Source organism: Macrobrachium nipponense, chromosome 27, assembly GCF_015104395.2.
Source record: "Macrobrachium nipponense isolate FS-2020 chromosome 27, ASM1510439v2, whole genome shotgun sequence".
Lineage (NCBI taxonomy): Eukaryota > Metazoa > Arthropoda > Malacostraca > Decapoda > Palaemonidae > Macrobrachium > Macrobrachium nipponense.
Window position 1 is genome coordinate 10,555,254 of NC_087216.1, and position 17,876 is coordinate 10,573,129.

At 36.7% G+C, this 17,876-nt stretch overlaps 2 protein-coding genes across 5 annotated transcripts in view; one reads left to right on the forward strand and one right to left on the reverse strand.

Moving 5' to 3' along the window:
* LOC135200817 (DNA polymerase delta subunit 3-like) overlaps positions 1–17,048 on the reverse strand; it is a 22,508-nt gene extending 5,460 nt beyond the window's left edge. Inside the window, exons 1-9 of one of the 2 annotated variants that reach the window (XM_064229491.1) lie at positions 16,707–16,858; positions 14,330–14,446; positions 14,011–14,066; positions 12,569–12,686; positions 4,654–4,817; positions 3,616–3,724; positions 2,785–2,943; positions 510–833; positions 137–251 (exon numbers count right to left, since the gene is read on the reverse strand). In XM_064229491.1, coding sequence (XP_064085561.1) covers positions 137–251; positions 510–833; positions 2,785–2,943; positions 3,616–3,724; positions 4,654–4,817; positions 12,569–12,685 — 988 coding nt within the window. In that variant the 5' untranslated portion in view covers position 12,686; positions 14,011–14,066; positions 14,330–14,446; positions 16,707–16,858. Of the gene's footprint in view, positions 1–136; positions 252–509; positions 834–2,784; positions 2,944–3,615; positions 3,725–4,653; positions 4,818–12,568; positions 12,687–14,010; positions 14,067–14,329; positions 14,447–16,706 lie in introns of both variants that reach the window. The other variant, XM_064229490.1, reaches the window with a different exon arrangement.
* LOC135200815 (ribulose-phosphate 3-epimerase-like) overlaps positions 1–17,876 on the forward strand; it is a 64,942-nt gene that overhangs the window by 34,845 nt on the left and 12,221 nt on the right. For 2 of the 3 annotated variants that reach the window (XM_064229486.1, XM_064229485.1), the window contains exon 3: positions 5,137–5,265. The exons of the other annotated variant lie outside the window; for it this stretch is intronic. In XM_064229486.1, coding sequence (XP_064085556.1) covers positions 5,178–5,265 — 88 coding nt within the window. In that variant the 5' untranslated portion in view covers positions 5,137–5,177. The remainder of the gene's footprint in view (positions 1–5,136; positions 5,266–17,876) is intronic. 3 annotated transcript variants of the gene reach the window in all.

The following is a 17,876-nucleotide window of genomic DNA, read 5'->3' on the forward strand; positions in this document are numbered from 1 at the left end:
ACTAAAACGTTCAAATAAATAAAATTAAAGGCTTTACATTCATATATACTACAGGATATGTAAAACTAATGCTAATTTGTCATACATCAAGTACAACAAATGTACGAGATTGAAATCCACTACACATTGTACTTACCTTCCTCACTACTTGAATCTGAATCACTAAGTTGCATGATCCTCTTGCGTTTTGGAATTGGACTTTCATCATCACTATGTTTCGTTTTCCCTCTCTTCTGGGAATTTTTCTTGGGCTAAATAAATTAAATGTCTATCAATTAACAAGAAAGAAAATGAATCCTAAATATTTGACTGAAGAATCTTGTAATATTAAAAGTTGGAAACTAAGAGGAATGAAAAATCTAAAAAAAAATTATTAATATACTCACATTTTATACAATTTCACAATCAAGAGAAATGAGTTTGAAAACATCCTGCTCAAAAATGGGAATATCAAAAGAGAAGTTTACTGTAATATAAATTCTCAATAAAATAGTAAACTTCATAATTACCTTAAGCTTTGATTGTGTCTTAGCTTTTACTTTCTTTGGTGATGATGACTTTGCTTCCTTTGTATCAAGATGAAAATCTTTACTGTCTGAATCTTGTGATTCAGTTTTAACTGAAGAATTTATTGATTCTGTGATCGCTGGTGATGACGCAGCATCACTCTCAGGTTTTCTTGGTGACTCTGTGGTAGGTGATTCTGTCTTCACAGGTGACGATTTTGAAGAATCAGGGGTTTGTGACTGTTTAGAAGTAGGTGCTTTGTTGAAGAAAGCTGATATTCCCCCACTCTTTTTAGAACTAGCAGAAGGATGCTTACTTGCTGTTGTCTGAAATTCACAAGATAAGCAGTAACAGCAATAATTTAGTAAGGTTACTTAGCATTAATGAACCCACCTTTGAACAAGTTAAAATAGAAACAAATATTTACGGTAATTTGTATTTTTCTTAGTCATGTAAACTGGACCCTCTGAAGGGACTGAAACTGAGCACAGGTGGAATGCCTCAAAGCCACTATGTTGGCGACAAGCACCCGATGGACAGTGTCTATCTCAATACCAGGACCAACCCTGAGCAGTGGAGGATAAGGGTCACAGTATGCAGAATAAACATGCCAGTAAAACCAAAAATCAGTGTCAGTGACCAGCCACAGGCTAAGAGCCCCTCAAGAAAAATGGTACCAGCACCAGCCATAGGTCCAAACTGACCATGAGACAGTCCTAGGTGGATGATGACAGGTTAGGAAGGCCACCATCAAGCACCTAGGGGTATACAGATGCCACTGTAACTGTGAACAAACAAAACTACAGGATAACACCAACAAAGTCAATCTGGACACCTCCTGAAGGATCTAAAACTCAGCTAATGAGGCAATAACTACTCAATGCCCTCCTATAGAAATTCCAAACGCAATTTTTACCATGAACATTTTTAATACATGGGAAATATTGATGTAACTGGGAAAATCTAATACACACCAAACACATTTGTGCTGTTGTTTATGCAATCTGATTTACTGAACTGCCAAATACACACTAAATTATCACTAGGGCAAAAAATAATAATAAAAGCTGATTCACATTCAGTCAAGTGCCTCAGCTAAGGAATAAAAGATGTGTTGGCTGTGGGTTGGCCAAAGAAAAAGTAAGGGCAAGCAAACAGATGAGTAGGCAGCTATCCCTACTCATCTTTCACTTCCCCTTGCAACTACCTTGTTAATACAAGCACCAAAAGACTAAAATTTGTCTTCTCTTAGGAAAAAATATATTTCTTCCAATGGAGTAAACATTTATATGGCAAAAGTCTAAAAAGCCATTTAACTTGCAAAATCAAGGTTTCATATGTACCAAGAGAAAAAAAACAGCAAAAAGCCAAATAAACAAATATTTTCATTTATTAACAAACACTACAAAAATGAAATAAGCACCAGATGCATAGATGATGATCAGTTACTGTGTATTTTTTTTTTTTTTTGTAAAATTACAATGGGATGGTAATTCTGAATATAGCCACTGCTGAAGTTACATAAGAATTTCTTTGAAGTCGTTCAATTATTTTATTATTGCATGTTAGCTTCAACTCACCAGTGATGTAAAGTTAACGGTGTTATTTTGTATACAGTGACCTTGGTCTGCATTCACTTCATCATCTTTCCATTTTGATAAAAAGTACAGTATTCCATTTCACTGACTTTAGACATTTAATGTTAAAGTTTTCCAATAAAGCCATTAATGATCAATGCAAATTATTTTTATACATGACCATAGCCATACATTTAACCAACACCATGCCCAATAGTTCTGGTACTCCATTATGTACCCTGTGAAGTGCCAATTTTACTTTTCACTTTTGAATTACTACTCTTATCTACACCTAGAGGAATGTTCAGTTAACACTCCTGAATAACCATATCAACCTTATATGCAACTACACTATTTAATTTTAGTTTTTAGCACTGTCTGTTACTTATCTATAGTAAAATCCTAAGCTATTAACATTTACCCTTAACTGTGATACAAGTCTAGGTTACTTTTCCTTTCTCTCTCATATAAATGTAAACCCAATAATATTTCATAGAAACAAAGTACTGGAAACAACATACTAACCCAATATTTTGCTTATTAGTAATTCTAAAGCTGAAGAGGAGAAAATTTATAAGCAAAATGCATGAGATTATGCCTTAAATTTCCTACAAAATGGATTTGGCTAAGCCACTGAAAAAAAAATTAATATAGTATACTAGTAACTCAATGACTAAGCCCGAACTTGTACTGCACTGACCTTTTCTTCTTTCTTTTCATCCTTCTGCATTTCTGATTTAACAACCTGGCGGGCAAACATTGAGGCAATCTGATTGTTAGGCTTTTTTGCCTGCTTGTTTGTTTTGGGCTCAGGTTTGCTCTTTTCCTTAGGGACTTTTTCTTCAGGAATTGGTTTTTTCTGAAAAGAACACAATCATCAAAGTTAATTCTAACGGTGTACAATGTGAAAATCATATAACAATCAATGGAAAATAAAGAAAATGGTTATGAAAATAAAAATAATCTTAAGATAGAAGGTAATGCTATCTGTCTCTCAGTACACAAACCCCCAAACATAATGACCAAAAGAAGACATGAAAGTTTTTTGAAAGGGTATCAGATATAATGACAAATTATAATAACACTTCTTAGACCATAGAGCCAATCAGTCATTGACATGACATTTTTCCATCCAGTTTACCACCTAAACTACCTTCTTATCAAGCTTCAATGACCCAGTAGTCTGGGAAACAATTTACTCTTCACTTTACAGCTACAGTGCTTCAAAAACACATAACTCACTACATGATCATGGCAAAGTACTATACCACATTCATCTTAGTTTTTTTATTGGAATCTCAGACATTGTTTTAAAGTGCACTAACACCATTTACATTTTAATTTGATCTCATGATGCCCTGCGAATAATTATCAATAAACTGACTGCTCTATAAATGATAATCTATCAAGGAAATTGTTCATACGTACACTACTCTTAATATACAAGCAATTATAAACTGTAGAATGAAATAGAATTATAATGAATTGAGTAAAGGCAATACTACTTTAACTTGGACTAAAGACAACTTACTTCTGATGCAGGTAGTGCTTCGGGATCACGATATGCATTCTGCTGCTGGAGTTTGGCTAGATCAGCGGATGATCGTGTTTTGGCATTGGAACACTCAATACCACTATAACTGTTAAAAGATGTGGAAAATTATCAAAAATATTCCAACTGTTCTCTCCTTCTCACCACATATCCAAACCATATCAGTCATTTAGATATCCATCCACTTTACAGGCTTTGTACACCATTTCTCATAGCAATATCATTTGCAATATAACCAATATAACCACCCCAATTCAATACATCCATGAATCTCCACATTCTAGTCACACCACTAAACATCACCATTCTCTAAGCAAGGGCTCAGGTCTCACCAATATAAAAACCATTACAAATCTTAAGCCATCATCATACATACTGTTCCATTTACCAATATAGTCTTATTTACCAGTTGTCCAGCAATCTCTTTTCAATTTGTTCACATATCTGTCCTTACTAGTTTGACAGTCCAAAATGACAATTTGACAATGGTTTATCCTTTCCAAGGCCTACACTTCCACTAAAGCACTATCCTTCTCCATGCCTTCAATGATGGAACTTTATATACATTTCAATCTCAAAATCTTTCATTCCATTTCAAATTTGTGGACGTAATCATCTTCTGTGATGCCATCAGTTGCAGTCTATATCAAGAGAATAATTTTCCCTTTTTTTAAAGCTTGCATAAATTTCTGTATATTACTAGCTTAGAAATCACTCTAAAAGCACTTCCTTTATGAAGGGCATTCCAAGTCATCAGTTCCACTTACTCGTCATTCTACTCAGAGTTAATGCATTCTCACATGCATGTATACTATATTTAAGAGATGAACCATTATTCGCATCAATATATTTAATGATTGGGTGTCCAACAAAAACATGAACTTGAGTGCAAAAAGCACCCAAATCATTCTAGTTGAATCAACTCATTCACAAGTAATTTTAAACTGCAATAGCAGCTTCGAGTAAATTATGCTTCAAAAGTTCAAGGGAACTCTATATCAACATATATTTACTAACCTGTTTATTGTCATGAGATTCCTCTTCACTTCATCAATGTTAGATGTATACAAAACACTTAAATCCTTAAGTTTTGATTTGGAGATACTGTAAACATGGACAGATACGACCTTCTTCATGGTACTTTTAACAGCATTCAAGTTTTCTTCTCGAACTAGCAAAACCTGAAAAACAAAATGTTATCTAGATACATAATGCACTATTATTGTTTAATGCACACATTCATGGAAAACAGGTTAAAATAGCCATAACTTGCTAATAGTCTCCACATATATAATAGAAACCAATTAGATATGAGGATAATAATTTACAAACAGAGCCAAGAAAAAGACTATGGTCAAATAGAGGGAAAGATGGTAAATGAGTAAATAAATACCAGACAAAATTTTGCATACATAAACAGCAACTGATCCACTGATGAGACAGATAGAGCTATAGATTATGACACTTCATGTTTATCATTTAACTCTTACATTCTTGCAGGTCTCTATATCCAGAACAGTTGCAAACTACATGGAACTAGTATGATTTCTAAGACAACTGTACTTGACTGTGTAATCCCATTGTATATCAAGAAACAGAATTTGAAAGGTGATTCTTTAGAACCTGAAGGTACGGTCAATAATATTGCAAATGCCCAGCTTCTTATTGAAATAAAACTCCCTGAAGATGGTCATTCATAATTATGTATGTACCTTTGTTGGGAAGACAACCACCATTTGAGCAATTTAGTCTATAGGACAATATGGTCATAATACAGCTGATATTCCCAAAAGTAAAATTAATCCAATAATGGTCTTAACACCAAATCTATCATCAAACATTAATACCATACCATCAATTGTAACTGCAAGATGCTTATTGAATATTATTATTAACTTTCCGGTACATTTGTAGCATGAGATATATTGTAAGTGCTATAGAATATCAATTGGGTAATTAAACACCTGTGTCATAAAGGGAAACATTATAAGTAAATGAAATTAAATTCCTTTCTGTAAAGAGTTACCAGTTAAGGATGAGACCTATCAGCAGTCTATTCATCTTCATCCAGGCTAATTTTATTACTTATATTTTAATTACCATTCTACTTAATAAAGCCGTATTAGATTAACTAGGTAGTGTGTTGGCGATGATTACTGATTATGTACTAGAATACAGATATGAAAATCAAAAGTAAATGTGCAACACATTGAGAATATATAAATTTTCATAATAAAATTTATTATTTGGAACTGACCTACAGTTAAATTTAGCTATATCTCCCTGCCGATTAGGCGAGTCGGCATTCAAACAAAAAAAATCGAATGACTGTCTAGTTAACCTGTTCTCCACCAGGTGTGTTTCGAATGTTTTAGCTCGTCAGAATTCTCCTTGACAGCCCACTAAGTTGTGGGGAGGCTGGGTGGGTCTACTTTAACAGTAGGTAAGTATCCAAATACATAATAAATTTTATTATGAAAATTTATATTATTTGAGATGAATCTTACCTACTGTTAAATTTAGCTGATTCCCACATTAAGAAGAGGATGGTGGGTAGTGCAGCTAGACAAAATTCCGCTCAGCCATTCGAGCTAAAGGTTTCTTATATGAAACCCAAAACATTCTTACCTGATCTGGAATCCTTGGAGGATTTTACTACCATCAGAAGTTGGATTTCATTCAGGGAGCAAGGCTCTCATACGTATGCAGCAAAGAGCAGCCTTGCGGAGAAAACCGCTTCGATTCAGCCAGCATGAAACGCAAGGGGTATGAGGGACCCCTGTGCCTGGGTCCAAAAGCCCTATCAAACGTCAGTCACTTAAAATGAATACCTTTACAATATACAGGTAGGCTCCTATACAAAATTTGTACCTTCACGCTCCCCAAATTATTAAAACCCGGGATTTAAACAAAAGAGCCTAAAGAATTGCTCTTTTTTGGTTCAGGAAAAGACTACCCACTACTAGTAGCGGATTAAGGGCTTTACTGTTTTTAAACACAATTCTGTATACTTAAGGTAGTGATCGGGCAAAAACTGATTTGTACTTCTACTGTGACACATCAATCCTATTCTGGAGCGACAAATTGACTTAACACTAAATGAAGTTACAACTGCTGCTCACATTATGAATGTTTAACTTCAATAAAGTAGAAGAAATGGAGCTAGTTCACACGCACTAGCCTATCCATATGTCACAGAGGACCTTGTGTTCCTTGACAAAGTTTCTAAAAATCATAACACAAAAGGTTAACTTTGCCTCTTCCAGGCTTAACCTTCACAAATACATTCTAGATTTTCTAAAACTACAAAACAAAAAGTTAACTTTGCCTTCAAGCTTAACCATTGGCAAAGACAGCTAGGTTTTCTAAAAACCACAAAACAAAAGGTTGATTTTTGCCTCTTCCAGGCTAACCTTTGACCTCATCTGTTTTTCTTAGAACCACAAAACCAAAAGTTAACTTTGCCTCTTCCAGCATTTACCTTTGACAAAGATGTTCAAGGCCTCTAAAAGGATGATAAAAAATGTTCTAGGTTTAACCTTTAAATTTAAATGCCCAACAGGATAGAGAAGTTTCCTTCCCCCCCCCAAGGGGTTAAAATACCAAATTTGTAACTAATTTGTATTTTTCATAACTAACAAACCTGAGGTCTTAACATTAGGATTTACTAGCGCCAAGCTGGAAACCGGTAGAATTAAAATTACACTTGTGAGATCCAGGGACTAATGGCATCTATACCAGGTCACGGGGCATGTATACCCAGAATGCCCACGGCTACCTGTGACCCACCAGTTATTTTCCTACCGCCTTTAAGATAAGACGTGTTACTGTCTATCTGATTTAAAGCCGGTTTTTCAGTTTGCCCGTTCTTTATCCATTTCATTTTTTCATTCCTTTTCTTTCTCCAAGTGTGATCAGTGTGTGGTAAGAGTGTATACGTGGTATGATGGAGAATTTTGCCTCAACATCGGGATCGTCTACCGTTTCGAAGAGGAGACAAAGGAAATGCCCAGGAGTCAGTGGCTTTCCATGTTCTAGGTTCCTAACTTCGGTGTCGACGGATCCTCATCCAACGTGTAGTAGGTGCAGGGAACTGTAAAGCATAGCCTTAACATCACCCTCGGCTCTAAGGCAGAAAGCTAAAATAGCATTCCCTTTACACCAGCTTAAAGAAGGGTGCTGACAGTAAATTTACTTATTAACCACTGCTAAATAAAAGGTTAACCACTGCTAAATAAAAGGTTTTACAGTAAATTCAGATAAAGTTTAGACCCGCATCTAAACTCCAGAGAGAGACTGATATAGAGATGAAGGGGCTCCAATCTCAACACCTTACAGTGCTGGTCCTCGGCAAGATCTAAAAGTGCTTTATGCAATACCGAGGAAAGTACGTATGGAACGATAACTTTGGAAGTAGACAGTGAAAAGTCTTATCTCCTCTAAACAGAAAACATTGACGTCTACAAGGTTCCGGGTGCTGAAAATTCCTCCAGAATGGTACCCTCAGCAACACACACAGACCACTGCTTCTGACCCCAGGCCATGGCAGTTTTAAATTAAGAACAGATCCTATGATAACTTGAAAATCTTATTATTGGGAGGGGACATTCTAACATCTCCAAGCAGTTAAGGAGATGCCTACATCAATGGAACTGTATGGAGTTGTGTAGTAGAGTTGATTTCTTCTCAACGGAAGAATGAGACATCTACCAAGAGCATTGGAAATTCTGAAAAGTTTTGCCCTGAGGCTACAAGGGCTCTACAGGAGACTTAAGCAATTCTTGAACATGAAATTGCTCAAAAGAATTCAGAGTAGATACAAGGGGCAAGCCTATGAGTCTAAATTAGGCAAAATTTAAGGAAACATCCACTGCTCAAGCCTGAGGGCCAACAAAGTAGTAGTAATCATTCGGATGTCCCTGTTCATCTACCTGCTAGGAAGCTAAATGAGTGTTCCTTAAATCCACACCAAGTGCCAAACTTACGGATGTCAAAGCCCTTGTAGGCAGTTGTTCTTCCTGAATCCCCAATTGCTAAAACACCGTCCTTCCACAGAATGGATGATCAAACCAATATGTTGTTTCATTTCACTCAAAGCAGCAAACTTCCCACATAGACTTTGTTTCTGACCGGGAATAAACCTGCTAAGCATTCTGATGTCTTTCCACTGCCCTGACATCTAAAAAGTTTTACCAGGTTTAGTTAGACCATTCTATGTTGCATGAAAGTGTAATGACACTAGTTAAACTCTTGTGTTACATGACAGAGGAAAAAGACCAAAACTTGGACTTAGGTTTAAGAACCAAATGGACGATTCCTGGTTACAGTGCACCTCCTACAGTCCTGGAGCCAAAGTTGGTTCTGGATTACTTACAAATTTATGAGTTATTTGTATGTCGTAATTCTTACGCTGAAACTGTACATTAATTGAGCATGATTATCTGAAAATACCCCGTGAGGCCATGTTTCCTAACGAGGAAAAGCCCTTACCATATAGGTAGTTTCTTTCAGGTCTAAAATCTTCAAGCAGCACATGCCTATTCATCTTGACTGATAAGCATGCATAATCAAACATCATCCCCACATCACTAGATAAGAATGGGGATATAAAGAATTAACAATATAATGCATAGAAATTGGGCCAGAAGAAGCATCAGGTTCTTGGCCTTTGGAATAGTTGACAGAGTGGGCTAACTTGAATCACTGATTTAGTAGAAGTGTCTCGCTCCTAAAGTTGACACCATCTACCAATGGGCAACAAGTCCCTGACATAACTTATAATAGAAGGCTGCACACTCACCCAACAAAGTGCACCGAACAGCAATACCTTCTAGTAAAAACCTCTTGAAGGAACTTAAATGACTTTGGATGTATGGTAAGTGGAATACATTCTGCATGTATACCACAAGTCTGACCATTCTTTGGAAAGGCACTAAAACCATGCTAGAAAACCAACAAGTATATGGGCAGACACTTACTGCTATTCAGTCTCCAAATGTCCAAGAATATCTCCAATTACTTATGGGTGTCTTCCTAAAGAATTACCCTTGGACCATCATTCCCTCTATATACAATCTCCTACTAAAAGAGACAGAGATCTGCTGAAGACAAGGGAAGCTATAAGAGGGAGATTAAACCAGTGGAGGACAACCAAAAATCATCACAACTGCCCTTCACCGTCTCCATCATACAACATACTAGTCCCAAGTCTCTCCATGCATGTTGGGAGGTTGCAACTTTCCATATCCCAAAACCTGAATCTGCACTTATCCCCGAAAGGTATAAAATAAGACTACCAATAGGTAATCCTGAGCTGCATAATCAGACAGGAAGCGAAAGTGTTCTCACTTCTTCCAAACAGTGAGTATAAGCATGAGGACATTACCCCGCAGCATCAGAAATGAGTTACTTGTTTCCTCGCTAAAAACTCCCGCTGGGTTGGCGTCTCCACCTCTCTTAAGAAGTCGCAGAGACGAGACAACGTAGATAAAAGGTCATAACTCAAGTTAACTCAAGTTAGATTGAAAATCCATCAGCATGTCTGTCAGTCTCGAGTTCATTTCCTCACAGGAAAGAGAAAGAAAGCGAACCTCCTATTAAATACGGTTAAAGGAACAATAAGCGTTGTACAGCAAAAGTCGGCCTTCGGCTCTCCGCGACTTTAAAAGACAAGACAACAAGCCAAGGCAGACACAAAGGGAGATTGTGTCCGAGGACGAGAAAAGTTACGAAATGCTCTCAAATTGGAGAAAGTGTTGGTTCTCTTCTCCAATATTTAGAGTGCGCCAAAATACGCTAAGACAATTGAGATATATTTCTCTATGTGGCCTCTATCCTCAACAAAATGAGGATACAACAAGGTGTAGTGTCGCAACAAACGCCGACTGCCCCAAACGAGTTCCTCCAACTCCATTCAAACTCTTCTTCCGTCAGCGGGCGACGGGAGGAGACAGCTGCCGACAGGAGGTAAACAGAGAACTTAAAGGATGGTTCTTTCTCCGCAACCCTTGGCGACAAAAAGCATCACTTGTCAATAAGAGTGACAGCAGCTGAGTGCTGTATCGAATCCACCACAACTCAATGAGAGCAAGACAGTTTAAGCGACTCGGGACTCAGCCAAGTCCGCACTCGGCACGAGTCAACTACGTTCACACAAGTCAACAATGTCCACAGCAGGGTTCCCAGATGTATCAGAACAAATTACGTATTGTATTTTGATTAATAATCATTTATCGTACAGAAGGTCAAATTATCGTACTCGTACGATAATTATCGTACGGAAGGTCAAATTATTATACTCGAACGATAATTATCGTACGGAAGGTCAAATTATCGTACTCGTATGATAATTATCGTACATCTGGGAGCCCTGGTCCGCAGTCCACACGAGTCGACAAAGGGAGAGAGAGAATGAGGCACCAAAAAGGTGGGAGGCGGTGGGAGAGAAGTTACAACAACGCTCCCGCCTCGTCTGAAAGCGATCGTACATACTTGAAAGCATTCCTATATGAAACTAAGTTAGAAATCTCTGAAGCTAGAATATCTAACTTGGCGAGAACTTTAGATACTACAGACATTGTAGACTTGAAAGAGAAACATTAATCGAGGCAGTAGTAAGAGGTTTGCTGATAGCCGAAGAGGAAGCACACAAAGAACAAACACAAGCATTACAAAGAAAAGGGAATATGCTAGCATACTAGAATTTAGAATAACCAAAAACAAGAGATAAACAGTCGACCGAGTCGACATATCTAAACGTGTAAAAACTCGCTGTACACAGATACAATATCATCTCAATAAAATGTCTATAGTACCTATATCATATATTATTAAGCCTATGCATGCTAACACCTCAAACTAGGTGTTGAAGACGACAGAATGCGCCTACAGAGCCAGCATTAACACTTACCGAAATGGTCCATATCTGAACTCTTTAACGTTCCTTTGGCGAGCGCTTTAAAAAAGATTTAGACCATGAAAAGGGCGAAGTAGGTATTGGAGGGCACAGAATCCCATCGTCCCGAGAACTGACCCGGTTCCCTGGCAGCGGACGTTTCCAACTGTCGCAGGGCAGTCGTAGGCTCGGGCTATGTACAGACGAGGGCACCAACACCTTACTTCTAACAGGGAACGTGAAAATGAGCGCACAATGGAGGGATTCGGAACATTCCCGTCACGAACTAAGTTCAAATTTTATTAGAACTAAAAATAGGTTAATGTTCTAACTTCTAGTTACACTTTTCCTGAACCAAATGGGGAGCAGAAGGCGGAGCTACAATGGAAGTCAATACTAGCCTACTAAAATGCCTAGTCTGAGTAGGGATAGCCTGACAGGTTTAAGTCCTGATCTAACTAGTTGCTTTCGCAATCTATTAGTTCCAGTCTTTCCTATATCTCACATATTCAGGCATAAATTCTCAGAACAATTCCCTACATTCTTCACATCTAGTAATTCCAAAATCACACTCTGTACCCCTGCCAGTACAAAGGAATGTTGATCAACTTCCAATTCACCATCCTGGTTACACCAAAACATTCCTGCATAGCCTGATGTTATTGGTTTTACTTCCGGTGGAAGATATCCTAGGAAAATGAAATTACAATACCATAAACAGGTGTAAAACAGCCAACTTCATAGAATACCAACAATCGCCTAGCCGCAATGGCGGCACGGAGAATTCTGACAAGAGCTAAAACATTAGAAACACACCTGGTGGAGAACAGGTAAACTAGACAAGTCATCCGGGCAGCCATTCGATTTTTTTGCTTGAATGCAGACTCGCCTAATCGGCGGGGAGATATAGCTAAATTTAACAATAGGTAAGATTCATCTCAAATAAATAAGAAGTCAGCTCAAACCCTACAGCCTTTTAAAAACTAGATATGTATGCCTAATTTGCATATACCCATTACATGAAGTAAGATGTCTTACCTTCTGCATGTCTGGTTGTTCATTCTTTCCAGCTACAACACCTGACACCACATAAGTAACACAGAGGTCATCACCTTTATCTTCATTGCGCTTTTTTGTCACATAGTGATAGAGCATTCTGGAAAAGCAAAGAAAAATGTAACTATAACTCTTCCAGATGAGGCTTAATTGTCAAGAATATTTATAGCAAGTCTACAAAATTCTAACATTAACAAAAGAGAATAACTGACCAAAAAGAAAAAAGTCTTGGCTAACACTACCATACAGGAAAGGCCGAGGTGCAAAAATTACAACTTGCAATCTGATAACATTGCAAAATTTTGTTTCATCACAAATTATAAGTTACATTCCCTCTGTACTAAGCTGACAATATATACCAAGAAAGTTTTGTTAAAGAAAAAATGGATAACATAAATACGGTCTTTGTTTGCAGTAAAGGGTCTCTTTTTCTAAGTACTATAAAACACATACAAACATTGAGGGTTGAATCTATTTATATTCACATTCCTAGGGGGTACCAAAGGCTTTAATTATAGTTGTGCTCTGCCTTACTGCATTAAGATCAAAATTGCTACATAAGCTAAATAAAAGGTGTATTTTACATCTTCAAGTTGGGGAGTGAGCCAAAGTCCCAACCCAATTTCTTCAAAACAAAGGCATGAGTTACTTTACAAACTTTGTTAGACAGCCCATGTCCATCAATGATAAACTTACATCCAAACTAAAAATATAAATATTTGCCAAGTGCTTGGAACAAAAGTATCCATAACAGTGCTTTATTATTATAAAGCACTTCCCATTTTTTATATTGCAATGATATTCCTTATTTCATGAACATAAGGTTGAACACAAAAAAAATTATATACAACCACTCAACTTATTAATAATGCACATAAAGAACATTTTAATATAAATTCCACAAGGGGATGAAAAAATTTTTTTTTTACACCATAGATACCCCCCCAAAAAAAGTACAGTGGTCAAACCCTGTATTTGCAGGGATGCGTACCACACCCCCCCCCCCAAAAAAAAAAAAAAAAAAAAGCCAGAAACCCTATAAAAACATTCAAAACGGCCTATTTTGTTTTTTGATAGTTAAATCTCAAGAAAAAGACAAAATTTTTATACTTTTTTTTTTTTTTTTTTTTTTTAATTTTTTTTTTTTTTTTTTTTAAGTTATATGCATTTTATGATGAAATTTATAAAAACTAGGAATTTGCAGATATTTCTCATAGAAAAATACCGTGAATAGGCGGATTTTCCGTGAATAATGGAGGGGGGGATATGTTCCAGAGGTGAAATCCTCGAATGCTTGACTCCGCGAATCCAGAGAATGGAATACGGTGGGCCCACTGTTATCCAGATCTGGGTTCATTCAACACAAAATTCTTTAGAGAAATATATTACAGACAAGAAAAGAAGATTGATTATCATTAACTTACTGCTTTGCAACATTCACATGAACCTTTAACGTCAAGCACAGTGTCTTGCAAGTGACCTGGAAAGAAAGGAAGTAATTTTAAATACCACATTAATGGCCAGATTTAATATTACATCATTCTTTTGCATTCCCAATATTTCCTTATAGATACTACTGTGCAATATAAGGCTTGCACAAATGCTGAAATAGTGAGATGACAGAATTTAGTTATGACACAGAAAATATACTGACAGTACCAACTGGGTTAAATGGCAGCATGAGCCTAGGGACAAAGCTCCAGTTGGATAGTAGAGATCTGAGGGCTACATAAGGATCCTTACCTAGGTTTGGCTGGGAAAGGGGTTGTCCCATAGATCCCAAGTATTTGCTATGCATAAATCTTGAAATGGCTGCAAAGTACTCATATAATTTTACCAACTATGACTAAGCTAGCCTATCTGAAAGTAATAAGAAAATTTTGTAGTCACCTATTACTGTACTCTGACAAATACATAACATGTCTTGCCTTGAACTATGTAAGGTCAAATGATTAACATGTAAAAGAAGCCACAAAATGGATTTTTAACTAATTTCTACTGGAACAAGGTATAACTCAAGACTGATGCCTTTTGAAAACTGTGACTGCTACAAGAAAGTTGTAAATGCTTGAAATTCAGTTCCCTTTGTAGTTCAAAAATCCAGCTCAAGCTATATATATAACAGTTTTCTCAGAAAAAAAATATCATTTGAAGTCCAACTGGACTCCTTATGCGAGGACTTATTAGAGACAATGACAACTTTCCATCACATCAGCGAAAGGCAGAAAATTATGCAGGAAAAAGAGGAAGAGCTTGGTGCCATGGAAGCAGAGGAAAAACAGATATGTGCTTGTTTCTTACTTACTCTCCAGTAAGTCTCACTTTTCTCTGCAACAGCAGAGAATGTGGTCAAGGCAGGCAGCAGCTTTGGAGGAGTATGGTCCGTGTTCAAATAAGACATCACTTTATTAGTGTATGTCAGCTGGCTTGTCTTCCTTGCAGTGGAAGAGGTTCAGCAAGAAACTGAGGAAGGCTTAATACATTTGCTGGTGTTTTTGGGAGGGTATACCTACTTCACCTTCGCTCTTGAAATTGCCATTTTTGGCTCCTTCCTCCCAAACTCATCTGAGATGCACAGGGGGAACGACAGCTTGGATGAGTCACCTCATAATACTAAGGGATGGTTACAAGTTCCTGAAGTACCTAAGCAAACCTGCTGACAAAATGGCATTTGGCTGTCACAAACCATAAACACACATGCAGTCTCTCTGTTGAGAGAGTGGCATATGCACCTTGGTCACCACTGCTAAGCCATGTACACACAGTCGAGCTTTGCCCAACGAACTTTGCTCGATGTGATGTCAGAACATCAGCTGCTGTTTCTCCGCTTCTGACGTCACATCGAGCAGCAAGTGGACGGGCCTTTCGAAGGCATATGCTGGTCGCCGATCTTGATACATGTACCCATCATGGAGCGAGCAGAAGGGGGGGGGGAAAGCATAGACAAGGCAAGAGGGAGATGAATCTGGTAGGAAGGAGCCTAAAAAGGTCTGGTAATGTCAAGGGCAAAGGTGAAGTACACCCTCCCAAAAACAACAGCCAAACCTCTTTCATTGCAAAGGAGACCAGCCAGCAGGTACACAGAAAACACTACTTGCAACCTAAAGTGGACAAATACCCATTTACATTGTTCTCACTTCTGTTACTCCATTGTCTTACATGAATCCATATTAAGAAATAACAACACAAGGTAGGTAGGCTACTACATAAAACAAAAAACATTTAAGACATTTTAACTTGACAGCAAGGCATCTTAACTTATCCAGAGCTGAAAGAAAAAAATGCCTGACTTCCTTGAATCACCCACCTAGCTAGGTATCACCAGTTAGCCACCTTGTTACAACTTCAACCACAATTTCCCGATCAAGTTAAGGAATAGGCTATAGTAGGTACCTACTACTCCTACATAACAGGCTCAGGTTTTTAATTCCAAAATTATTTCAAAATCTGACATGTGTTCTTAGGAAGAAACATAAAGCACAAAATACGAGTCAATACTACCTACCTAGGTAAATAGCTAGTACATGGTTCACTACCCTATTTGGCAAAGAATTACTATAAAACTTCTCTCCTAACAGAACCGAATTACCTAGCCTATAGGTACAAGATTTAGGCAGAAGAAACAAATGTGTGCCTTATGGATGTAATCGTGAATCTTCAGGTAAGGAACATGGTCTGCTATGAAATGCTAGGCTAAAGAAAGAAAAAAAATAGGGGGTGTCCCGTGGCCATTAAAACAAGGTGTTCAAGGTTGGGTTGATGAATGTTTGTATTCCCACTTTTCTTTTAAGATCTAGGCTATGGCACTCTAGAATTCAGGGTAGGGTGGGGGACGGTCCTCCAATGCCAAGTAGGTAGGGTATGCAACAAGTAGGTATGTTGATTTGCATTACTAGCCTAGCTAAGAAGGGCAAGTTAGGATGCATTCCTGTTTTAGCCTACCCCCCCCCAAAAAAAAATCAAAGTTCATGTCCTGGCACCCTAGGATAAGTTAAGGCAGGTAACCAATGGTTAGGATGCATCCCAGCAATTCGGGTAGGTGACTACTAGTAGCTACCTAGGCTAGGTAGCTATTTTAGCAACGCAGATTGCTAAACGGTGCTTAGCCTGGTTTACTTACGACTTTTCCCTCGTCATTTATGAATTCATCCAGATTATCCAGGTACATTGAATCCAATGTTGTTTCCGCACACATCCTTCAGTATTATGTAAGGCTGCCTCTGTATTATTCAGGACTATAATATGTGATTCCCTCTTCTAATCACAGGAATGCCGATAGGGCCGAATAGGCAAAAATTTCGCGGGGTCTAGCAGTTTAAGTTCTTGTCGAAGTAGTATGTAAACAAAGATCAGCGCGATGGAGTAAAACTTTATAAAATGTTGATTTTATGGTTATGATTTTGAATAATTATTCCAGAAGGATTCTTTTTACACTTTAGAATATATTTACCTCCTTTACTTTACTATATATCGGGGAACATAACACTGAAGGTGAGAATAATGTTATTCGTAACGAAGTCTTCAGTATGACAAAAGTAAAGCATATACCTCTTGAATTTCTTGTCATCATCTTCTTTAAAAGTCATTATTTAATTTGTTTTCGTAACTTTCACTTATGTAATATGAATGCAGCTTTAAACAAAAAATAGTTTTCAACAAAATATTCAGAAATCCACAAATATGTGCATCGTCAAATGCTAGTACATTACAATATGAACAAATTAATTTCGGGTGAGACAAATGTGTCCACCTACATAATCACATTATCTACTGAGGTACTGTACGGTGTACCACTTGACTTAATAAATAGTATTGGTCTATTCGTGGTTAAGTCTTGTCTTTCTCAATTTTCCTCCCCATGCCTTTTTTGGGTGCTGCGTTGTATCTTTAAATTCTTAAACTGGGAAAAGTTTTACAATGTTAGCGACTGAAAATGGAACATGCTCTTAAGATTATATATATATATATATATATATATATATAATATTATATATATATATATATATATCTATATATCTAATATATATATATATATATCATATTATATATATATAATATATAATATATATATTATATATACTTAAATAATATTATATATATATTATATATTATATATATATATTATATCGTATTATAAATAATAATATAAATATACATATATATATAATATAAAATATATATATATAGTATATATAGATATAATATATATATATATATATATATATACATATATATATATATATATATATATATATATATATATATATATATATATATATATATATATATA